Source organism: Lepisma saccharinum, chromosome 24 (genome assembly GCF_977018435.1).
Source record: "Lepisma saccharinum chromosome 24, izLepSacc3.1, whole genome shotgun sequence".
Classification (NCBI taxonomy): Eukaryota; Metazoa; Arthropoda; class Insecta; order Zygentoma; family Lepismatidae; genus Lepisma; species Lepisma saccharinum.
In genome coordinates, this window is record NC_139252.1 from 56,067,567 (window position 1) to 56,094,302 (window position 26,736).

Sequence of the window (26,736 nt, forward strand, 5' to 3'; positions counted from 1 at the left end):
AGGGTGATTCAAAAGTCCCTTAACATCCCCTATAAAAAGTAAAGGAGTTAGGCTGGGTACAATTGGTCATGATAGAAACAGGTTAGGCTTAGAGGGGAACCACGCTGGTGTGTTCCAAGTGGACGTCCGCAATATTGTTGGTCGCCATATCTAATTTAATTAACAATTATTAAATGGGAAGCGGGTGATGTGCATAGGCACCGATTTCTTCAGAGATTTGGGGGGAAGACAAAGCTAAGTAAAGCATAAATACTGATTTATTTCTGTTTGTATAGGGGGGAGCAAAGTTGTTTTTTGTAGTAGGAACCTAATTCACTTGAGTTAACCTTTGAAAGATTGTAATTACAATAACTTGACAACAAAACACACACAATACCAAGGTATATCGAACTTTATTAATTAGCTGCACAAAAAATTGACTGTACTACTACTGTGATTATGAAATTATACAACATAATACTTTACATGTAATTTTTGACTGAGAATTTGACGGTAAATGTCTGTTATATCGGAGACACATTTCTTCATTTTTACAGAAGAAACTACTTACGGAAATGAGTTTCTGTAGTATTTTGAAAGTTCTTGGAGGTATTTTCTCACCGTAGAATGCTGCACAACAATAAATAAGCACTTTTGATATAATAAACTTACATTTTGTGCAAAGCGACAACATTATGCCATTGTTTCCATTGTGTACCTGCAGATGGCACGAGCGTCGAAAGTCATGCGGTCTTGCCATTGTGTCCATACGTGCCTTTTTTACCAGAATTTTTTTTTTTTTTAACTATGCTTACCTAACCTAACCTAACCTTGCCAGAAATGGTTCGTGGGGCTATTGGGAATGGTTTTTGGGGCTATCCATCAATGGTTTGTGATGACATAATGAACACGAAAGTAGGTATTTTTCGGTTAAGAAGGTTGAAACACTGCATACCCACTTCAAATCGACAAAACACAAGCACGACGCGCGATAATCAACAGCTGTGTGCACCATATTGTATGTTCCGCAACGGAAGAAAGGGCCCAAAAGAATTACTCGTAATGTGAAAGATCGAAATTATTTGGGTGTAAAAAGCATAATCCCAGTAAAGGCAGCCAGAGCATGTTGCTGATCACATCACCTCTAAGATGTCCGACATCAAAAATATGTGGGGCCCTACCCTTACACATACTCTAATTCGTGGCACGGTGCTAAATGCATAGGGAATATTAACTTAACATTTACCTGTATATATTGTATTCGTTTCTGTACCGCTGAGTAACTTTGCGAACCGTCTACTATGTTGATGACTGAGGTCCCCTTAAAGGCTTACTTGTCTTGGGGCCCCCCGCACTGCGGGATTTTGCAGCTTGTAGATCTGGCATTGCATACCTCCCTATAGAAAAGACTGTCCAGTTCATAGTAATTTATAATTTTCCCATGCAACATGAGTTTGTTTCCTTTGGCTATGTACAGTGTGCCATTGTTTGGGACTTACTGAATTTAGTACAACTTCCATCCCATCGTGCAAACAATTTTGCATTATAAATGAGCAAGAATGCTTTAGATAATGGTAAATAAAACCGCAACTTAATTTTCAAGACATCATTTCTTTCTGCATCATTACAATGCAATTAGTTCCCCTGAACGTACAGCTTAAGTTTCACATTTCAGTATTCTAAACAAACTAATTATCTCCCTTGTCCATCAGGCTGCTTAGTCATATAGACAAGTTTAGTGCTGTGCCCTTTGAGTCTAACCAAGATAGATCAATCGATGTGCTCTCCTCTTATTAGTTTCAAATTGCAATATTTGTTGTCTTGTTGAAGCCCCAGTTCATATGCAACACACTTTTTTGTGAGTTTGTCACCTCTTGGTACAATAAAGGGGCTTGCTGGAAAGAGCTACTCCAGCAACCTTTTCGACCAGTCTAAGTAGAGACTTTGGCCCACACTACCTCTTGAGAATTATGTTGTTTTTATTTATTCGACAAATTTCCATGCTTTATGTAACATAAATTTGGCTCCAGCTTGCAGAAAACTCAAATATCTGAGATGCTTGACCCCAAAGTATGACCGGTGTAAGTAAAAACCTGCCATTTCGGAGTACTTCTGCTGCTTTTTATTAGTAAAATCAGTTTGTGCACACACTCAACTAGCAAGAAAAAATGACAAAAATTACTATCAGTCCCAAACCTAACAATGTAATATTATAGCTGCTGTTGTGGAATGTCGTGTTGGGTGCTATATTCACTTGAATGATGCATTGGGCTGTTCTACTCACCCTGAAGTAACAGACATACTTTACTTCACAATAGCACATTTATTTCACTTTCTGGAGGGGTAAGGAGGGTCAAGTGTGACCTTTTTTCCAGTAATAAATGATTGTGTAACAAAAAAAACACTTGTATTTTATTAGTATTTAAATATAGTAATATTTTGCCTACAAGTACAAGAATAATCAATACATTTTGAGAAGTGTAAGTGTGGGTGAGGGGATAGTTTGTCTTGAGTGAATATGTACAATTACATTTTTGCACCCAAACCAACAATTTAGACTGGTGTTCACAACACATAGCTTTGGAGCAGAAAAATCGGTACTACTTTACTATACCGGAGACACCTATCAATGATTTATTTCGCAATTTTTTACATTGCTAACATACTCTTCTGCATTGTGGAACATTTCTTTAGGTAAAATAATGAATTTATAACGAAAATAATGTCTATTTCTTACATTAACGGGTACTTATTGTTGTTCCTTATTTCCCACAAACCATCCACGGGTAGCCCCAAAAATCATTGACCAAAAATTCACGATAGCCCCACGAACCATCACAGGGACGAGGTATGCCTACTAGGTTAGGTTAGGTTCCATTAGCACTCCTTTCGTTCAATTTAGCATATACAGACAACATCATGGCGGCAGCAGCAATAGCACATCGGAAATAGATTTTCGTGGAAAACCACATGCATTCACATTAAAATGGATCAAAACTACATTCTCGAACATCAACAACACTACAGAAAATGATTTGCGTAAGTACTTTCTCCTGTAAATTTGAAGAAATCCGTCTCCGGTATAGTAAAGTGTTACCGAGAAATCTGGTCCTCCTGCTCTGCTGAGGGTCAGAATGCACAGATTTTCCTACCTTGTTGTTGTTGAACATCTGCATTATTTTTTGGCATTATCACATTCAGGATGATAGTTGTTAATGAAGTTTTGGTGTACGTAGACACTGATGTTTCGTCTGCCAGCGAACAAAAATTAAAAACCGTTAAAAACTCACTGAAGGAACGCTTGTAAAAGGGCACCAGTGCTTACTTCCCTGTGAGTCTCTCTGATCCAAATGAAGGTAGACGGGATGGGAAGTGGAAGATTTTTTAGTTGAAGGGGTGAAACAAGAAAACAGCCTTACATGCATTATCTGCCAGATGATGCATTAGCATTCTAGGGTTAAGAAGGGTCAGGCAGTCGAAAAAGTATTTTGAATGCCATTATTGGTAGGAAGATGGGGCAAAATAATGATAATGTAAGAGTGTGTAAAAAAAGAACGTCCAGAGGGACTTTGACCTTCATAGCACTCCCTATAGTGCTCCCACAATACTTGTGTGTGTGTGTGCATGCATGCAGGAAATTGTAGCAAATGTGTTAAGAAAAATAAAAGTTAACTGTAGGTGCAATCAGAAGTTTTTTAACCAGCCGAAGTATACACCTGTATTAAGTTATTTAGCATCTCATTTGTATCTATTTATTGTTGTTTTTTTGTAACAGTTTCATACATCGGAGACACATTTCTTCAATTTTACACAAGAAACTACTAACAGGAATGAGTTTCTCCAAGGTTTACAACATTCGTCGAGGTATGATCTTTCATCGTGGAATATATTTGACCGGGAAATCATGTATTTTTCAAGAGCAATATCTCACCGACGCACAATTGCCATTACTTTTATTTGCTTGCCCTACGACAACCGGATGCTGCGTACATTTGATGACGTAAGCCCCTGTCAGTGTTTCAAGCCCCCCCTTTTTTACTATGGTTGCCTAATGTAACCTAACCTTATCGGAAATGGTTTGTGGAGCTATCCGTGAATGGTTCGTGGGGCTATCAGTCAGCTACCGTGCATAATGGTTCGTGGGGCTATCCGTATATGGTTCGTGGGGCTATCCGTCAGCTACCCGTGCATAATGTATAATTTCCACCGGTGACTAACACGATAGTAGGTACTTTTCGGTGAAGGAGGTTGAAACACTGCATACCCACAAGATGTGCCCGCCATATTGTGTGTTCCTGAAGCGAAGAAAGGAATAATAAAAAAAAAGCACTCAGAATGTGAAAAATTGGGTTTGTTTTCATGTAAAAAGCATAATGGCACCTTGAACTATGTTCTGCAATAAACAATTGGTAAGTGCCCGACCCTGTGGCCGAGTAGTTAGCACATCGCGCTGCGATGCCAAGGGTCCCGGGTTCGAATCCCGGTCGGACTTGGTTGTTTGTGAATGTCCATTCATCAATTTCATCACTCATCCCCATCTTCGCAAATTAGCCAAGAGGCACAAAACGCGAAGTAAAATAAACTAAATCAAATCAAACAATTGGTAAGTACGAACCATGCGAAACACAAAATATACAATTTTAATGTGTGTCCGATCTATGAAACTGGTACCTTGTTTTGTTTTTGTGGTGCAAATTGCATTTAGTTTTTGAAGTCAAACTTTATAGAGGATTTGCAAATTTGCAGACACTGATAAAGATAAATAAAATTCAGGTTTCGTGCTAAATTATCACTTCCATTCAAGTAACTAAACAACATTGCAATCTAGGCATTTGTGTGGTGTTTTTTTTTTATTGGGGGAAGGGGGAGGATGCAGATATACCCTTAATCAGTTGCTACACCAAGTGGCCGACATCACTGGGAGTTTTTTTTTTTTTTTTTTTTTTTGCTATATGCAAATTTCACATTTTAATCTGTGTTATTTGGTTGTGCTTAATATGTAAAGTTCTCTAATTCTGTTGGCACTTAATGTGTGGAAGTAAGAATATGAAATATTGCAGTGTATATATGAAACAGTACTACAATATTTGTCGCATGTACAACTTGTAGAGATCATTACAATTCAACAATTTAAGCAATTACCTCATTTAGTTAAAGAAAATACGTCTCTTAAAGGTTGAAATTTTTATCTAGCACTTGGTATAATAGCCAATTGGAAATGACTGTCTAAATTTGTGTCAGTATATATATTATAACTTTATACCAATGTATAAAAGTGCAATTCTAATACATTTTTTCTTATTGTTCCCAATTTTTATTTGCAGATTTTCGGGGGGAATAGTTATTTTAATCATGACAGTGTGTGAACCAAACCTTTTGGTTGGAAATTATTATTTTAGTCCAAAAGATAGATGTGATCTCACCAAAGCTTTTGTTGGATTTTCTGATGGCTACACAAAGAACACGGACAAAGAAACCTAGAGGTATGATTTTGCATAGTTTGTAATTGTACATTACTTTAGAGTGAATTTTTTGTGCTGGTTTTATTGTTGAAAAAAATAGTTGTGGAGTACTTAGCTTTCTTGGAGAGGAGGCTCGGAATGAAAGTGTGTGTATGTATTATTAAGCTAGTCTCACATGGTACTTATGTCTAGGTTTACCATACATCAGGGATTAGCCCGGACAGTTCTGGTTTTTTAGTGCTGTCCGGGATTGCAAAATGTCCGGGATTTTGAGAATCTGAACCTGAAAATAGCTATCGGTAGGGACATTGAATTTTCGCCATGCACGAAATGGCGAAATGTGAAAAAAGATTCAATTTTGAACATTCTGCACGTAACTACACCCCCAATGATAAAATATGCAGGAGTTTTATTCGCGAAGTAATGCGAAATGTGTGCTTTTCCACGAAATGAACGCTTTTTCACGAAATAACCGTGAAATATCATCAAATTAAGTAGAAAACACGCAAAAACCGGCAATCGAGGTTGCACGAGCAAACTGTCAATTTGTAACGAAACGTTTGCCTAAAGGTTCGTACCACTAGCAGCTGAAGAACATTTTATCTTCGATCACATCAGGAAGATGCTGCAAATTGGGATTTCCCATGCACGTAATCTCAGTTCGAAAACTTCGTTCCCTGTCAAGCTGCATTCCTTTCTTCCGCCGAATGTCTACTTCAACTTCCAGTTTCATTGAACTTGCTAGCTGTAGCAGCGATAAGATTAGTCTGTTCCCGCACATCAAGGGAAACAATGGTGTCATTTGTGTTCAGTCATGAATGAATTTTGTTTATCAATGTGATTTTCAACATGTGTTTGTATATGTGCAGTAGTGATTATTTTATTTGTTGGACAGCAAGGATATCCTTTACATACATACAATGAATAAATCACTTGAGATATGCAATTTAGAAATGAAGTGATTTTGTGTTGATGTTTTCTTTTTGGTTGGACAGCTAAGTACTTGTGCATGTGTATAGTATACAAAAATGAAGTAGTTTATCAATTTATAGCTCTTCTGTATGTTGTTTCCTCTCATAATGAAAAAGTGTGTGCAATTTTTTTTTTTTCACCGCTGGTATATACCGCTGATCTAAGATTTTATTTACCGCTTTCCTCAGTTTTTATTTACCATAAATTTTTGTCCCTAGCTATCGGTATTGAATATTCACAACCGGAATTTAAAACAAACAAGCCATTTCTGAAAAAAGTCATGTCTAGTGAAAAGTGCAACTGAGTCAACTAAGAGATAATGCTACCTAGAACAGAGAGGCTTCCTAAACATCAGAAAATGTATTATTCAATTAAACATTTGAAAATTAATTGATTGATTTTAGAAAATAATGTTAATATTTTTTCTTGTACAATTTATAGTTTAATGTTCCAATAAAATGTTAAGGCTTTTAAGTAATTTCAATTTATTTTTGTAAAGAAAACTAAAATTCAGCAGTAACGAGTTGATCTCAAATATGTCCTGGGTTGGACCCAAAAAATATGGTAAGCCTACTTATGTCAGTAATTGTTCAGGAGAATTTTTGCTTCCTTACTTCATGATTGTGTGAGACCTTTCCTGTCCTCAATTCAGGAAGGGTATTTTTTTCTATCCTGAACAGAATGAAGTAGTAGTTGGCCACAAATTTCCATGTGCCATTTTGATATTTCATTCAAACACACCCATACAAATTTTTTGGGCTGATCATACGCATGTATTTCTGTAATATGTAACATGCTGTGTATAACAGTGCAGGAATAGTGTTAATATGATATATGATGATTGCTTTTAAATGACATATTCTGGGTGGATAGTCATCGGGAATTTTTTGAATTCTGGGAATTATGCGTGAATTCTACTTGATTTTTTCTCCATAGACATGAAAACAACTTTTTTAATACGAATCCTATTCACATTTTATTCAAATAATTTTTTTTTCCTCGCTTTGATCGCAATTCCTCCTTTTCTTGGTCTTATCAAGTTTATAACCATACCTAGGCCCGGTGGGTGTCGGCCCTAGGCCTGGCGGGTGTCGGCCCTGCGTGCCGAACTATCTAAATGAAAAAAAAAAGTTGTAAAATTGATTGATTGATTTGTGGTTTTAAGTCCACTTTATGCACAGAAAAGATAATCGGGACTGGACCTACAGTTTAATAACGTCTTTCATACTACTACTACTACTACTACTACTACTACTACTAATAATAATAATAATAAGAACAACAATGTTGGTTTCGGCAGGTTCGAATCCCGGCTTGGGTATGGATCTTCGTGACTGTCCATTCATCAATTTCATCATATCACTCATCCCCATCTTCGCAAATTAGCCAAACGTGGTACAAGAAGCGAAGTAAAATAAAACAAATCAATAATGATAATAATGTTATAATAATAACATTATTATTAACACTATATTATTAGTAAAAATATTAGTATGTTTATCTTGGCACTTTCTCCTCGCCAGCTCAGACAAAAATTCGTGGTTGCGCCTTTGATTGTAAATAGAAACTCAAGACTTTGAATTAAATATTTTAATTATATTTCATATACCATTTTTGAATTATAATTTTTGGATGTTTGAATCACATAGACCCTTTATTTTATGAAGATATTTGTGTGTGTATGTTGAGAGGTTGTAATTTTTAAGGTTGAAATGCATAAAACATCTGCTTGAATTTTTGGAAAGTTCGCCTTGAAAACCGGGAATTATACTTGAATTTTATCGTGGTCCTAGAGAGGCCACCCTGCTTTAGCTTTTTTTTTATTGAAGGAAAAGAAAGGTGCATGGAAAATAAAACAGAATTCAATCCGTTTCCTCTGTTAGTGTCCTTTCTAGAACAATCTACCTGCCAGACAGAAGATTATAGCAAGATAAAATACGAGGGTGGATCATTAAGTATCGCACAACAAATGAAGAAATTCCTAGGTGACCAACACTTTAATTGGTGGAATCGGTTTTGCGCAGATGGCTGTATTCCCAAATGACTGAGTTCTATGAACAGGGTATATTGAAACTAGTGTCACGATGGGAAAAAATGTGTTGAGAGACTTGGCTTCTATGTCGAAAAGTAGCTAAAAGATGTGGTTTCATTGTCTATAATTTGTGTTGTCTTACCTAATAAACTTGTTTTGAAAAAAAAAAATCTGCGATACTTAATGATCCACCCTTCTCATTTTAAGTTGATTAGGTAAATTTTTGATTGAAATTGTCATGCAATTAACGATTTTTTGTAGATTAGTATATCCTTTGAAATCACACAAACCCTTTATGTTGTTAATACGAGGGTTTTTTTTAAAGTAAGGTCCGTTTTGCATTAAAAACAAAGTAAGTAAATGTTTTTCGTATATTTGTGTGTATGTCTGTGGGTGGTGAGAGGCAGTGATACGTGAGGTTGAAATAGAGATTCATCTGCTTGTACCCTTGAATTTTATCATATCGCACCCTGATATTGTAATACTTTTTAGCTTTGGATACGAATCTTACATTAAGTATTATGTATCCGAAGAGGTAAAGTAACTGCGATAAGCCTATACCGTTTTTATATTTTATTATTATTGTTGTGAAGTTTATTTGGTTAGTTTGCAATATTGAATAATTTTCACAATTGTAAGGAGAAGGAATCTATTAGAATGTGCCACATCTATCTTCCTGAACTGAAGATGCAAAAAGTATGGAAATTTCAGGCAGTGTGCTGCAATTTTTTTTTTACTCTCTTTGTACTATCCCTTAGTGTTGCGTACAAAGTGCAACACCGAGCAGTCTACTTGCTCGATTTTTTTTTACATAGTGTATTTGGTATCTGCACCATTTGCACTACATTTTGGAGCAGTGTATAGTGTCGCATATGGTCATGTGGTGCATGCTAACAAATGAAATGTACATTTACAGCAGCAGAATATTCGTCTACTTGTTTGAATGCAATTTTCTTGCAGCAGCCTGACACTCTGAAGCACCTGCACTACACCTGGTGTCAATAAATGTATCAAACTAGACAGGGCTATTAAAGATTGAATTAATTATCATGTGAGACTCAATTGAGCCGACTTTCCAAAATTTCTGTGGGTGCATCCATATCAATGGCGGTCTGTAATTATTAAGTATTGTTTCTTTAAACAACTTACATGCACAATGATTGCAAGAGGCAATGATATTATCAACACGTTACTAAAAGAAAATACCACATTCATACAAATTAAAATGAAAAAATCTTCATAAATGCAAATAATTTTAATTGTATTGCAGAAAGAACTATGCAACGATTTTGTTGTGAACAGAAACTACAAAATGACTAACTTTATGTACCAAATAATAATAATAATAATAATCATGACATGTTAACTTTCAATATAAAACACATTCCTTCTTACGTCATTTGCACTTATGAATTTGTTTGCAATTTTGGCAATGTCAATATTTTTAGTCATTTCTTTATGAACATGCAAAATTGCCAAATCATTCAATCATGTTTGGGTCATTGTTGACCGCAAAAACGTTTTCAAATTGTGAAATAAGTTCCAAAACCTTTGTTTGAAATCTACGATTTAGCGAATCCACAGCCACATCAATTATTTCAAAAAATATTTGTCTGTTGCCTTTGCACAAACACATTTGAAACAATTATGTTTTAGAGGTTAGGAATTTTAACTTCCATCTCAATGTTCTAATTGCTTATTATTTTTTGATAATGGCAAGTGAGAAATATTTATTCTATTTTGTTTTTATGAAACTAAAAATCTTGTGGGTGCCACGCACCCACAAGATTATTTATGTGGGTGCTCGAGCCCCGGAGCACCCACGTAGTCGGCGCCCATGGTGAGACTGATCTTAAAGTAGTTTAGGTAAATAAATACACCTTTTATTATGTATTCAGACAACACACGCTCTCCTTGTCAGATATTTTAAGAGATGGTTGTTATTTATTCATTGTTAACTTTATGATATGTATATGCCAGTCTGTGTAATTACATCCTCAGAGTTCTTCTGCTAATGGAAACATTGTAGCTTGTGAAGAGAGGCACTGCCAGCTTTAGAATGATAGTGTCTCTTCTTGATTACATCACTTTTGAACCCTCAATGGAAAATAAGGAGAGTAAACTTGTAGGATTTATCACACAAGAGATTACAAGTCACACAGTCAATTGAAAAGGGTATTAGAATTTTTTTGCATACAAAGACATGATGATTTTCCATCATCTGTTATAAGCTGCAGAATTTATTTAGAAGAAACAAAATTTATAAAAAATGCAGATGACTGTTGAAATTCTCTATTTCTTTCCAGCGTTTTTCTTTGGAATGATGCTAGAGGTGTTCAATATCATTTGCTATACAGTATGTATGTATTGTTTGCATTGTAGAGTTTCTGTCTTCCACGGTTGTTGCAAACAAGTTAACACTTTTCTTTATAAGGGCCTCCCTTATGGCGTAGTGGTTGCTTTGTAATCAAGGGGTCCCAGGTTTCACAGTGGCTCAGATTTCACCTTAATCTGTAGGTCCAGTCTGGATTAGCCTATCTGAGCCTACATTGGACTTAAAAACAACACTTGAGGGGTTTAAGGGTGATCTTTTCCAAAGACACCAAAATGTCAACCTGTCTTTCACATAACTACACCCTGGACTGCATTTTGCAGATTAACGAGACTTACATTTGTATTTGCAGCCAGTGTAAATCTCTGTGTGGTTTGTGTTGTGTCGGTGTGTTTGTAATGGGTCTTTCATCTTTACCATCATTCATCCTCATCTTCAGGATAGCCAATCAAACATGTTTATTTATAATTTAAAGATTGCAAATGAGTGATTAAGCAAGCATGTGTTCTGCATTAACTTGCTTGTAATAACCAGTCCTATCTGATAGCCTAGTGGTATCTGTTACTTTTAATTAAGGGTGGAGGCACATGGTGGTTCGGATCCCACTTTGAACAGTATTTCATCCCCAATTAGCATATCTGACAATGAGTTGTGCTTTAAATCAAACTCAGCTTGTAACAACTATTGGGTTGATGCATAAGTTCGTAGATTTTTTTTTTCACCATGACAAAAGTATTTTTATTTGATACTAATTTGAGATGAACAAAAGACATATATTTTCCTTCATTGTCTACTAATACTGGAGCGTTTTTCAATTCAACGCCTGAAGAAATCAGCTGTTTCGGGGTTAAAAGCATCATCAAGCCAAGTTTGAAGAGCATTTTCGTCAACAAACGAGCTTCCTTGAAGATTGATGGATTGAGAGTTGAAAAGGTAGCAATCTGAGTGTGCAAGATCAGGGGAGTAAGGAGGATGTCGATTAACTTCCCAACCAAGCTCCTGGATAGCAGCTTTTGTCATGTTAGCGGAGTGTGGGTGTGCATTATTGTGTCGCATCACTTGAGTCTTTCTGGCCTACTCGCTGATTTGGTTGTTTTCATTTAATACGTGCGGTATCCTGAACCTTACCCATGGAATGCAAATGTTGCACGATGGTTGAATGGTCACAGTTCATCACATATGCTAATTCTCGAGTCGACTGATATGGATCCTCTTGGATTAAACCATTTAAACTGTATTCATTAAAGCCCGGTGGTCTTCCTGAACGTGGAGAAACGCTTAAGTCAAAAATGCCCTATTTGTAATGACAAACCATTTTGTTGCCCTGCTTTCCCCGTGGGCATTCTACCTCTACAAGGGACAAATGTTTCAAGCTGCCTCCGCTGCATTTGCCCATCTGTTAAACTCGGACAGAAGAATATGTCTGAAATGTTTTTTTTTCCCCACTAGACAACTTATTGTTCTTCAAATCTGTAAAATTCAATGCGTATTCACAACCACAAGGCCACTCCAGATGATGAACATTAAAAGCTAAACAAACTTCTAACACCGCAGTGTTGCCATACCAAACTCAAACGCTACTAATTTATGCATCAACCCAATATATATCACAGGACATAAACTAGGCAACATACATCCACACAATATTCCAGTTCATGTCACACACAGCTGAGCTCAAAGTGGAATATGTTGTGTGCCCAGGTTGTATTGGGTTGGCCCATAAGTCCTGGCATTTTTTTTTAAAGTGAAAATTTTGCTTGAAAAATAAAATGTGTTGGCAATGCATTTTATGTTATTCGATAGAGAATTATGTGCTCTACAAAATAGTGTGTTTAGTTTTTTTATGCTGATATACTTTTTGTTCTATTTTCGACACCTGCTGCTTTTTTGCGTTGAATCGATTTGCCAAAGCCACAGAAGCTGCTAGAGAGATTTGTGAAGTGTATGGCGAAGAAGCGATGCCTCGCCGGTAACAATTCGGTAGAGGAATCGCTGCCTGTGTCCATGAGTTGACCGATGACGGGCAAGCAAACCAGCGGAGATTGTGGCTCGTTGATTTTTGTTGTTGTCGTTCAAAGCATGCGGAACCCATGCACCCAACTTTTGACCCTTTCCAATCGAGTGAAAGTGACGCTCTATGGTACTGTGGGAACATTCTATTATCTCTGCCAATTCCGTCGTCGTTTGGCGTGGATCTTCGTGAATAAGCTGATTCAGTCGCTCCTCACCGAACTGAACGGAGCGTCCTGTGCGATGCATGTCTTTGAGGTCAAAATTGCCATCTTTGAATCGATTAAACCAATTTTGAGCCATCCTAAGAGGCATCGCTTCTTCACCATACACTTCACAAATCTCTCGAGCAGCTTTTGTGGCTTTGGCACCTTGATTAAATGCAAAAAGCAGAAGGTGTCGAAAATGCTCTTTTTTGTCGACTTGACACTCCATTTTAATGACCTGAAAAGAACAAAAAGTATATCAGCATAAAAAAACTAAACACACTATTTTGTAGAGCACATAAATCTGTATCGAATAACATAAAATGCATTGCCAACACATTTTATTTTCACTTAAAAATAAAATGCCAGAACTTATGGGCCAACCCATTATAACAAACAGCTTGCAATGAAAAATACTCCCAGGGTTATTGCAAAGAAAACATTTATGCAAAAAAAAAAACCTTCTCCAGTGTCCATGATTTTGTTTTTCATTTGTCCTGAAAAGTAAACACAGGATGAAGTTTCAAAAGTGCTACTTTCTTTATGAACAGCCCTGTATATCCTTTGTGTGCAATGCCTTGTTAAGTTTGAAATGATAAGGATTTGCAGTAACGATTTTTTACCAATATCCTTTTCAGAGCGAAGAAAAAAAGGTGACCTGCTCCTCTGTAGTGGGAGTGAGGAGCCTCTTTTGTTGAGACCCCGTTTTCAGTTTCCGGCGACCTCGGAATTCCGTAGGCGATCGCATTCCGCTTCCCCATATGTCTCAGGCTCCGAAACGTCAGACAGCCAGTCCGATGTCGGAGAACCCAGGTTTTCGCCAAAGATTCGGCACTTGCCGACTGCTGTCCGTGGGTACCAGAGTGACGGGAGCCCGGTCCCCTTGCGGTCGGTGCCTCCGTTACTTCCACCTATTGGAGTATTCTGGGACATTGAGAATTGCCAGGTTAGTATCAAACGTTTTCAATATGTGGTTGAGCAGGAGAATGGGTATGTTGTGATAAACTCGCTGATATGTTTTTTTTTAGTATATTGTAGGGATGGGACACATTAATCAATACTGGATTGCAGCCATGTCAAACTCGCAAGCATCCTTTAATGCAGCCCGCCTTAGCCCCACTTACACTTCATGCTTGAAGTTCTATCTATACATTTGTAGTTATCCCGTTTTCTCTCTTTTTGTGACACGAGACCAGACTCATCCAAACTTCACCACAATGACCAATTTTCCCTACACAGGTATACATTCCATTAAAGTGTAGGTGTGGTGTCAACTAAGCAAGCTGATGGACAGGTTACTTTTGAAGTACAGATATATCTTGCCGCTGGGGGAGGGCAGTGTGCATACTTTCTGTCGCCTATGAGTCTGTTTCTTGATTTTGAAGGGTTTACCTTGAAGAAAAGTCAGTTTCATGAAAAGTTTCAGAGAGCTGTGTCACTGCCCAAACCTTGTGGGAGTAAGAAAGCGACTATAGAAGAGGAATGTAGACTTTTTCAAGTGAAATGCGTACTTTTGTTGTGAAGTGAATACTGAAAAGCGTAGAAATTTTGTACCCTGATAAAGTTAATTGATTCAGAAGTATTTCTTTGTCACGAAATAAATTTGCCCACCTCTGTGACCGAGTGATTAGCACAGTCTGTTACAACACCAGAGGTTGCAGGTTCGAATCCTGGCCTGAGCATATCATTACTCATCCTCATCGTCGCCATTAACCAAACGTGGCAGAAAAGCGACGCTAATAAAAAAATATATTTAAAAAATCAGAAATACAGTTGAGGAGAGGATTGATGACTTAGTCAACGAACAATTGAAAGTGAAAATTGTTCGTGTTGTTGCCTTTTCGCTCACAACATGTGAAAGTACGGTCGTCTGAGGTAGTACAGTTAGCTCTCTTCATTTGTGGATGCGATTCTCATCTCGATATGACAGTAAAATTACTTGAACGATTCCTCTCCATGACACAAGAGCTGATAATTGAAGGAAGTGGAGGCCATTTTGCAAATTTTACAGTCTTCCTTTATCTTATAACTTTTTTTTATAAAGATATAATTTGTCCTCCCCAACTTCTCAGGAATATTTTATTTGTCCATAGTAAAAATACTACATGATGAATTTGGAAACAGGTTTCAAGACTTCAGTTATACTTTCCTGAACTTTATTTATATTTAAATGTGAATATTAAAATGAAGAGGGGGCGGAGGGCAATATTCTTATTCACTGCTCTGCTCCCTTTTCTTTTGATGATGCGTGTGCAAGTCCTGACTTTCGAATTAAACTTATTGAATTACAGTGCAACAAAAAGTGTCAAATCTATGGTAAACAAAATTATAATTGCTCACAAACAGTTTCTTGCAAAAATGGTTCCACAATTGTAACCAATTTGTACTCGAAACTAACATGTAAAATACTATCACCATCTAAAAATATTTGTTTGATTTTATTTCAATAAAACATGCAAGGATATTAAATAAAATGAGTTTCACAACAATTACACACACACGTAATCGTGTAATCATTTAGATACAGGGTGGTATGTGAGGGAAGATGAAGCGCATTCCTCATTTTGGTTTTTGTTGCGTCGCCCTGCGATTGCTAACTTACTGCAAGGAGGGGGTTGAAGGTCTATATATAAAATTTACATATCGATACTACAATAATAATCACTGGAATCCTCTCGTTAGGGTTGAACCACTTAGTTCTGGACTTCAAGGGGTTGGGGGTGTGCAGCCCGGAGAGTTTTGACATTATCGTTATACGGCCCTACTCATGAATTAAGTTTGACATGGCTGCTCTATTCAAATCGGCTGATATAGGCATATTGGTTTTTCGGAAAAATTTCAAAAATCTTTCTACAATTTTGTGCAATACTGGCCCATTTTCTTATGTATTTTCTGGAAGTAATCACATAATGTCCGGAAACTTGTAATCTCCAGTCTGTACATTACTTTTAAAATAATTATCTAACTATGCTTTGTTATTTTAGGTTTGCATGTAGTGTAACCTTACTCACAGTGTCGCAAATAGGTTACATACGCTACCTCAATTTGCCCAAATGATTTGAAATTTTTACTGAGTTAGGGTCATGCCAAAAGTAAAGTGAAGTGCTCCCTGTGCTTTACACCATGCGATGAAGGCATATAGGTTAGGTTCATGCAGGGTTTCCTTTGTGCCAAATATTAAATTTTTTGATGACCCATGTGAGATATTTAACCTCCAAAAAGTCAAAGTTCCATAAATTGCCATGTTTGAGCTCTCACTGAAAAAAACAGGTGCATTTCTAAGCACTGATATTTTATGTGCAGACACCCTTCAGGTAGACCTACACATAAGAAAAATTCAAGCCTTAGACAAAACCCCTTCATTTAAAAAAATCTTGCTTAAGAATCCAATTTTTTTAAACTATTGTTACCCAAATTTCCACCATCATTTTCATACTTAGGATGCAATTTTGAGCAAGGCATACTTGAATATCACAGGTTCATTAGCTACAAAATAAATTTTGTTTCAGGTCTCTATCTCTAATCGTTTTTGAGATATAAAGGTTGCGTAAACTACTACGCGAGTGAAAAATGCCTTCCATCATTTTGGAAAACTTCTAACACACTCGTTTTGAAGGCTTGTCTGATAGCCGCATCATTTCCTTGTACATTGTAGAGACAGATTCAGTGTGTGGAAAATATCAGAAAGGTGTGCCAATTCGGTACAAAGACGCTATCAACATTAGCATGATTTTTTCTACAAGGTGCGTGTGCAGGTTCTGTCCCAGTTCAAAAACATGGGAGAAAGACAATACTGAGGATGAATCAACATGAGTTGCAATAATACAGAAGAAGATATTGATATTTTTTATTAGCACATTTTAAACTTTCAGAAAAAATAGATCTTTTTTCGGAAGATTTCCTGCCTACACTTCAAAACTAGCTCCATATCCCCCCATATGTGTCTTCATGACACAGTGTGTCAATTTTCCCTGACTGTATGCCACACCTCATTCTGTGCCCAGTTTTACAATGCACAAGAGAATGTACTTTCTGTCTCCTGGTTATCACAGCATGTATTTTTGTGTATGTTTGCATTTGTAGGTTCCCAAAGGACGTTCTGCCATGTCAGTGGCCCAGATGATTCGTGATATGTTCTTCACTGGCTACAGGGAAGCAGAGTTTCTTGTTGTTTGTGACGTCAAAAAAGAAAATAGCCAAGTTATTCAAGAGCTTAATGATGCTCAGGTGAGTTTTATGTTGATGCATGTTGCTTATCGTATGAATAGTTTTTACTACCTGGGCATGGGCAACCTCAGTGGCCAAGGATTTTGACTGCTCAACTGAAAACCTTCCCACGAAAGTTTCTGGGATTGAGTCCTAGGCATCACTTTTGTCAATTTTTCAGTTATTCTTGTAGCACCGATTAGCATAATGTGTCAGAAATCAGGCTGTGAAGTTTCAAAATAGAGTAAAAGTCATTAAATCAATTTTTATTCACATAATAATAGTGCCAAATTAATGAAAATAGCAATTTTATATCTCCCTCCTACCCTCTACCTCCCTCCTTCTCTTTCTCGTGCTTCATCGGTGTTGGAATAGTGGCAACACTGTCTTCTTGTAGTCACTGGATCCCGTGTTCGATTCCCGATGCATATTTCATTTTGTTGGAAACACGAAATTTAAAATAACACATTGTAGCATTAATTTTTCATGTGTTTGATAGGTGTCAGGTGCAGTTTTCTTACCATTTTGGTCACAAAACAATGTGAAATGAACTCCAAAATATATACCTTTGAACATGAAATTTTGTTTATTCACTGACATGACACTTTCTGAAGTTTGATTATCCTGCAGCTTATGCAATTCAATTGTGCTGTAAATATTTGAGAAGCACAAGTGGACTTGTTTACACAGGAATGAACTTAATGCTCTGATAACTATATAAATGCACTATTAAATGCTGATTTTGTGTATTTAGTGTAGTTTTTATATCAAATTTAGGGTGACATTCACCATTTTAACACCAAAAATGCCATTTTATACACAGCTTTTGATCCTGAAATTTGCCAAGTTTTTGTACTGAAATCTTGATCTTTTATAAATATGTGGCACTACTCTTGTTTCAGTTCCCAATTAGCCTATTTGATCATGAACCTTAATTCCTCTTCCACTTATGAGCCAGTGTCCTCTGAATGAGTGACGTCACACAAAACCCCAACACATGGTTTCGCGTGACATCTGTAGCGCTGGATACGCAGGCTGGAGGGTAACAGACATGCAAATTGAACGTTTAGTGAATTACCTAAAGAATCTTTATGCAACTCCACGAATGATATGAAGCAAAGGTCAGTTAACTCATTACTCAAACTCAATTCGAGAACTCTACGAATATCCTATGCCTGACTGATTTGGTTGTGAAAACAAAATGTTTATTCACCTTTGCTGCAATTACAACCAAATAGTATATATATCTAAATCTATCCCAATGTCTTTATGCTCATCACATTCACCCCATATTTGATATCAGATAAGCAATCTGGCTTACACCCCTTCACAAATTCTAATATAGTCTATCAACCTCTTTATGCACACAAGAATCCCCCCTCCTGAAAGGGAATTTTATGATTAGTACACACATGAGCATGCAAAACACTGTGGGTGGTATTATTTAAGTAGTTGTGGAAAGTGAACGCAGGTAAAGTTTGACAAAATGTTTTATTTGTAAACAGACACTGTGTACCTTGTATTTGTCTGGATTGTACTGGTACTGCATTATTATGAATGCTGAAATGAAATAAAAAAATAAAATTATTGGTAATAAATTTCCTTTGATAAGTCTGTATTGATAATACAGGGTAAGTTAAAATGATGGACCCGATTACAGACATTTATTCTGTGAAATCTAATAAACATATGTTATTGTGAGACATGCACTTCGAAAGGTTAACTTTCAAAGTTTAGTTTCCACACAGTGTTTCCACTTTCTACCGCTAGGAGTCAGCAGCGAGCAGGAAAATGGCGTTGACCGGAGAACAGAGATCTTTCTGTGTGCTTGATTATCATGTGAACAAGTCTGTGATTAGTGTGCAACGGCATTTCCGTACCAAATATCGGAGAGAACCACCTACGGGGAAGGTAATTCGTAAGTGGTATGAACATTTCAGAGATTCGGGCTGCATCTGTAAACGAAAATCGACTGGGGAAGAGAGAGTGGAACGAGTGCGCACATGTTTCGTGCAGAGTCCACAGAAGTCCACCTACTGGGCAGAGAGAAAATTTCAACTTCCACAGAAAACTGTGGCAGGTTCTGCGGAAACGTTTACAAATGAAACCCTACCGCTTGCAACTAGTTCAAGCCTTAAAAGACACTGATTATGCTTTGTGCGCGTCCTTCTGTGCTGATTTCCTTGCATTAATGGAAACAGATGGGTTCTCAGAGAGGTTAATTTACAGTGATGAAGCAACTTTTCACATTTCAGGGAAAGTGAATGACACAACATAAGGATTTGGGGAACTGCTAACCCCCATGAATTTGTGGAACACGAACGCGATTCTCCCAAAGTGAATGGCTTTTGTGCCATTTCCCATGAAAGGATCTGTGCTCTCTTTCTTCCATGAACGTACTGTGACAGGACTTGTTTTCCTTGATATGCTGCAACTATGGCTCCTTCCACAGCTTGCAGAGGATAGCACAGATTTCATTCTCCAATTGGATGGTGCCCCTGTGCATTACCATGGCAGCGTTCGGGAACATCTCAATGGGGCATTGGAACAACGTTGGATAGGCCGTGCATCTCCGGAGGATCGACCTCTCCTTCATTGGTCACCTCGTTCCCCTGACGTGACCCCATGTGATTTCTTCATGTGGGGTTTTGTCAAGGATCATGTTTACGTACCACCACTTCGAACAAAATTGGATGACCTGCATGCTCACATCACAGCAGCCATTGCTGATATTGACCGCAACATGCTACACAAGGTTTGGTAGGAGATAGACTATCGGCTTTATGTGTGCCGTGTTACGCGAGGTGCTCACATAGAACACTTGTGATTTGTTTGAAAAAAACTTTGACAGTTTACCTTTCTTAGCACATGTCTCACAATAACATTTGTTTATTATATTTCACAGAATAAATGTCTGAAATTGGGTCCATCATTTTGACTTGCCCTATATTGCTACCTTCAAGTGTATTATTTTAAAATTAACCTTTGTAGACTTTACGCCACAACTTCACTGGCAATATTCTTTCATTTAAGTGTACAAATATGTGATTACATCATATTAACTTAGTATCATAAGCATTCTCATAATACCGTTACATTCGAGTGTACAAACACGAGATTACAACTCAAAAGTTTGATATAAAATCTGTGTGTGTAATCTGGTTACATTTATTGAATAAATAAATTTCTATATGTATAAGTTCAGATGTACTTGAATACATTCTGGTGATTATCAAATTATCTGTAGGATCACTACGTTTTGATACAAAGTCAATCCTACTAATTATTAGTATGACCAATGAGCTACCATAACCATTCATATCACGTGGTTATTTCTTGTGTTTATTTTAAAACAACTTGCATGAAGAAACTATATTTATTCGTAATCAAAAGACCTTACATTGCATAACTTGTGTCGGATATCTTTAATCCTGTTGTATTTTTTAAAAAAAACGAGGCAAGAAGCTTGTAAACGTTATTTATAACTGTGGCAATAAAACTTTTACAAGATCATGTCAAGCTGTTGTTCTCCTTATACGTGCAAAGCACATTGTAACAAACAAGTCACTATGGCCGATCACAATGCTCTGAGCACATAGATTGAAGAAATTTCTTCCTAGTTGTGAACAACATAAATTTCTGGACGTGTGAGTGTTGTGGAACCTTCATCCATTCACGTGATACCAAATGGACAACACGTTTCCTTCCGAAACTTCTGTATTGCACTGCTACAAATATCAATTTGTTTCCGGCACATACTAACACCACACATTTCTTTGTCCATCATCTTAACAGTTGAATTTCCCTGCGTCCGGGTCTGCAAGCTTTTTTTTACGGTGCTCCAGCCTCCGGATTTACAATGGCACTTCTCACCGGCTTGCTGCACCACAGCGCTCCAGCCGTGTAGTAACATATGATGCTTCTGCATGAAGTACGTCACCAGCGCAATTTGAGTGAAGAACCTTGAAATTATTAAATTATATTTTGACATCACATTCATTGTTCGTAAAAGCTATTCCTTCGTTAATTTTAAAATCCCTTGTGTTATTTAATTAAACATTTAAAAACATGGCTTAATCCCAATTGATGGACGACATGAAAGCCACATAGCGGGACACTCTCGAACTACCTGAAGCAAATATTTTGCTAGTGCACCGTAAACATGCTCCACCAATGTGAATCCGGTAAACTACTTGGACGAGACCTTTGCAACCTTTGCGAATCTCGTGCCAACTACATTATTAATATAGTAAATAAACTTCTGATTGGTATTTAGGTGTGATTATGACAATACGTTATACCTTTTGCACCCAAAGAGACCTGGCTTCTGAGATACATACATGACAGCTAGTTGTTCTAATAGTTCAGTAAATAAAAATTAAACAATTGTATGTATTACACTGAATTCAAAGTTGTAATTATGCTTTAAGGAATGGAAGCATGCTGAGACTTGTTTTTGCCATGAATCTGATTAATTTCGTTCTGTTAAGACTCAGTTGGACCATTGGCCGATGCCAGGGCATCTGTTTTAGAAATTTCCACTCATTTCAAAAAACCACTGATATTCCAAATTCTGAAAAATTCCATATGCTTAGAATTTCTTCTAAAGTATTTACATGACTTTTTGTGTTGTTTGCTTTCGCTACTGTCTATCTATTATCAATAGTTTAATAGACTTATGTAGCCACGAAAATATTGAAAATGTCTAGGCAACAGCAGAAGCAAACAACATGAATAGTCACATGTATGCTTTTTTAGTTTTTGTTATATCATAGCAGTTTTTTGAAAGGAGCTGCCCTGGCGTAAGCCAACATTCAAACCAGGCAGTTGCCACATCCCTAGCATGGTTTTCTGTAAATTTTTGTTTTATTGTTTGTTGTCCAATCGTGTGCCAATGTCAGTTAACAGTGTGTCTTGATTTCAGGTAAACCTGATACATGTTGCATCAACATGTAAAAATGCCGCAGATGAGAAGCTCCGTCAGTCCATTCGACGATTTGCAGATATTCATGGCAGTCCAGCTGCAATAATCCTTATATCTGGCGATATCAATTTTGCTGCAGATCTTTGTGACCTGAGACACAGGTATTTCATATTCATGTTGTTTATTAAACAGAATAACGTAAGAAAAGTTCATATTTTATTGTATTCGTTAATTTATTGCCGTTTTATTTTAAATTCAATTCTAATCATTAGTTCTGTTGAGATGGATTATGTCAGCTGAGTTTTTCGAAAACTACTCATGTTTCGAAACACTATTGTTCCCAATTCTGAAAGAGGACCTCTGTGAAATTACTTTTAGAGTATTCAATTGAATTTTTGTCTAGTTGACTGACTGTAGTAACGATACGTATCTGTGTCATCCCCCATTCCGTGGTGGTGATTTCTTGCTTTGTAATCAAAAGGTCTCTAGTCTGATACCCAGTGGAGGTACATAATAGTTTGGATCCCACTTTAAGCTTTAGGTCCAGTCCCGATTAGCCTATCTGTGCATAAAGTGGACTTAAACTCTAGACACAGTGTCTGTGAGAGAATATAGTGTGTCACAAATCTGTTACATATGTCTGGACAAGAGGAAATGTAAACGACATGAAAAGTTATTTTAATGCTCCAGAACAAATTCTAATCAGATGTAATTTTTCAGGATAAGTAATACCGTATTTACTCATGTATAATGCGCACTTTTTTCGAAAATTTTTGCCCCCAAAAACTGAGGTGCGTATTATGCACGAAATAATTCAGACAGCCAACATGAAACCGTACAGGGTCATTCCATGATTTTGGGACACTTGCAATGATTTTTCATGTTTATGGAACCCTACCATGTTATATATCGTTGTAAAGCTTGAATCCTGCAGTTTCTGAATATGGAAACAGTATTCCATACAAGATAACGACACTAACGTGAAATGCGGTTGAAATAAGTTCATCAAAAAATGAAGAAACGTTCTAATTTTTATGGTACTTTGGATGAAAGAAAACATAAGAAAAAAGATAATAAAAATTAAAATGTATTACTGGCCAAATAATATGACATACATGGAGTGTGTAAATTCCTTAATGGAAGAAATCTTGTGCTTCTAACTGCTATGTGGAAGGTCCTGAATGTGCCACGTATAAATGTTACATTAGTCACGGAAAGAAAAAGTAAATATTTTGAAAAAAGAAGGAATGAACAATTGAATAGGTACGACGTCATCCACTCTTGATCAGCTTAGCAACAGCTTTACGACCTACAACTAAGAAAGCCATTTCTTGAAACTGGATTGTACTGCGCATTATATACGAGATATAATTTTGTGTCACTTTTACCCATCCAAAACCAGGGTGCACATTATACACGCACGCGCACTATACACGCGTAAATACGGTATTTTAAAACTTGAATGAAATGAGTCAATTTTGCAAAGAAAGTCTGTGTTGAGACAGACCAGTTGAGTGGCACCTCAGTAACAAACAATAAATTGTTATGCTTGAGTTGAATAATATTGTTCTTATTATAAATAATCAAGTTCTAATGTTTGGATTGAAAAGAGTTCTACATTTTTGCTTAAGTATACATGTAGTAGAGTGTAATTTAAATTTAAAAATTTCAATTAGGTAGATCAGAACTCACATCACATATTCAATTTTGGCATGTACTCTATTTTCCTCTAGCATTTGCTACACCGTGCGGCTTCATGAGGAGACGGAACAAGTTTACAAGGAAAGAAAGACGTAACCAACATTAATCTGGTCCTATTGGGTGTCCAAACACAGAATCAGTGAATCACTTTTAACATTTATGGTTTGACATAGTACATAAAGCTACCTGTTGGAGATAATGGGTCTATTTCGTTTGTCGAAAGAAAATCTGAACTCCGAAATCCATGTTAGCAATGTGATAACCTCATTGCCATTTTCCATGATTTTTCACTTTGTAACTGAACATTTTGTGACACCGAGAAAAAGTGACGCTGTTCTGGCAGAATTCAAGCATTCACCTCCCGTCACACTTCCTGAACGCTGCAAATCCAGAACATAATTTTGATCTCGCTTTCTTCTACTGCAGAATAAACAAGGTGGTTACGGAAGTGAAAGCTTTGGGCGTGGGTTGGTGACTCATTGTATACACAAGACAGTATTCTTCTCTTGGTCCACATAGCAGCAGGTTTGTTAATGAACTATATTTAAAGGCAAATCCAGCTTAGTGGTCGAGCACCTTAATTAATGTGCTTCTGACTTGGCTACCAAAGTTCCCATGTTTGAATCCTGCCCTAAGCATGGGTGTTTGTGAATGTCCCTTCATCAATTTTATCTAATCGTTCATCTCCATCATCACAGTTAGCGAAAAGTGGTAGAAAAATGATGCTAAATAACAAAACACAAATACTTTTGCATTGTACACTCCTGTTCATATAAAGCATCACTCTATAGGATTAATCAGTCGGAAGTATTTCACTCTAATAAGCTTATGATCCTCTCCACGTAACTGCTAAACAGATATATTTAGTTACAATTGAAGTATGTGCCACTTTATCTGAACAGGAGTGTACAATATACTATACAATCTCAAATTGTACAGGCAAATATTTTAGAATTTGATTTGGTGTAAGAGCCATAGTACACCCAAATGTCAACCTCACTTACACATAGTACACCCTGGACTGCATTTTGCAGACTAATGATGCTCTGGCATCTGGACTCATGGCCAGTATAATCTAACTAACTAACTAACTAACTAACTCTCTAGCCTTCTTAAACCCGAAGGTTCATGGCTGCAGCAACACAGGCCTTCCATCTTTCCCTATCTTGAGCAAGATCTATATACTCTTTTCCATCCCTACCGATTTCCTTTAGATATATCTCAACGTTGTCCCTCCATCTTCGTCTTGGCCGTCCTACAGGTCTCTTACCATCAGGTTTCCCAACAAGAATCCTGTAAACTCCTCTTTCCGCTCCCATTCGTGCCACATGGCCTGCCCACCTAAGTCTTCTTGATTTAATTATTCTAATAATATCTCGACATGAATACAAATTAACAGTTGGGTTGAAAAGTTCGTAGGCTGACTCATAGATGGCGTTACTAGAATGAAATCCATGTGATTTTTACTTAGTACTAACCTTCAAAAGATACGTGTATAAATTTCACAGCTGCCAGATAATTAGTTCGTGAGATATAGCATTGTGAGTGAAGCAGCTTTTGTTATTGTGAAAAAATGGATAAAAAAGAATTTCGTGTGTTAATAAAGCATTGCTTTTTGGCGAAAAAAAATACTGTTGAAGCCAAGGCTTCGCTTGATAAACATTATTCGGACTCTGCACCAGGAAAATCAACCGTTGAGAAGTGGTTTGCTAAATTTAAACGAGGCGAAATGAGCATCGAAGACGATGCACGCAGTGGACGCCCCAAAGAGGCTGTTACCGACGAAAACATCAAAAAAGTCCACAAAATAATTTTAAATGATCGTAAAGTGAAGTTGATCGAGATAGCTGAGACTTTAAAAATATCAAAGGAACATGTTGGACATATTGTGCATGAATATTTGAACATGCGAAAGCTGTGTGCAAAATGGGTGCCACGCGTGCTCACAATCGATCAAAAGCAACAACGTTTTGATGATTCGGAGCAATGTTTAGCGATATTCAACCGTAATAAAATTGCTTCCCCATCCACCATATTCTCCAGATCTGACCCCCAGTGACTTTTTCCTGTTTGCAGACCTTAAAAGAATGCTCGCTGGAAAGAAATTTAGCACTGATGAAGAGGTAATCGCCGAAACTGAGACCTATTTTGAGGCTAAAGAGAAATCGTACTATAAAAATGGCATCGAAAAATTGTATGACCGCTATAATCGTTGTATCGCCCTCGAAGGCAACTATATTGAATAATAAAATCGAATTTTGTGAAAAAAATATTTTTTACTATGTTAGCCTACAAACTTTTCAGCCCAACTGTTATGTAGTTCTAAATTATGTAACCTTCTCCACTCACCTGTCTCCTCATCCCTTTTAGGTCCAAAGATTTTCCTAAGGATCTTATTTTCAAATAATCTCAATTTATGTTCCTCTTTCAATGTAAGGGACCAAGTTTCACATCCATATAATACTACAGGCAAAATTACGGTTTTGTATATTTTAACTTTTAGTTTCTTAGATATTAAACGAGAAGACAAAAGTTTATGAAGAGAGAAGTAACATGCATTTCCTGAATTAAGCCTACTTTTTATTTCCTCTTTAATATAATTTTCATTTGTTAATATCACTCCTAAGTATTTGAATTTGGAAACTGGTTCAAACGAGTTGTTATCAATAATTAGATTTTGATTATTACCTAACACTTGGTTTCGGCCTGTAAGTATATACAGTATTTAGTTTTCTCTTTGTTAACTTCCAAACCTATCTCTTTAGCAGTTTTGAAAAATATTTTAGCATTATTCTTAATTGTATTCACATCATCCCCCAGTAAGTCTACATCATCTGCATATGCTAACAACTGAGTCACACCATTTAATTTTATTCCTTCTTTAGTTTCGTTTACCTTCCTAACAGAATATT

The 26,736-nt window shown here is 36.8% G+C and overlaps 1 protein-coding gene across 3 annotated transcripts in view; it reads left to right on the forward strand.

Annotated features, from left to right (window-relative positions):
* Marf1 (meiosis regulator and mRNA stability factor 1-like protein) overlaps window positions 1-26,736 on the forward strand; it is a 127,436-nt gene that overhangs the window by 632 nt on the left and 100,068 nt on the right. For all 3 annotated transcript variants that reach the window (XM_083110916.1, XM_083110917.1, XM_083110915.1), the window contains exons 2-5: window positions 5,304-5,462; window positions 13,632-13,939; window positions 17,077-17,220; window positions 22,124-22,284. In XM_083110916.1, coding sequence (XP_082967042.1) covers window positions 5,426-5,462; window positions 13,632-13,939; window positions 17,077-17,220; window positions 22,124-22,284 — 650 coding nt within the window. In that variant the 5' untranslated portion in view covers window positions 5,304-5,425. The remainder of the gene's footprint in view (window positions 1-5,303; window positions 5,463-13,631; window positions 13,940-17,076; window positions 17,221-22,123; window positions 22,285-26,736) is intronic.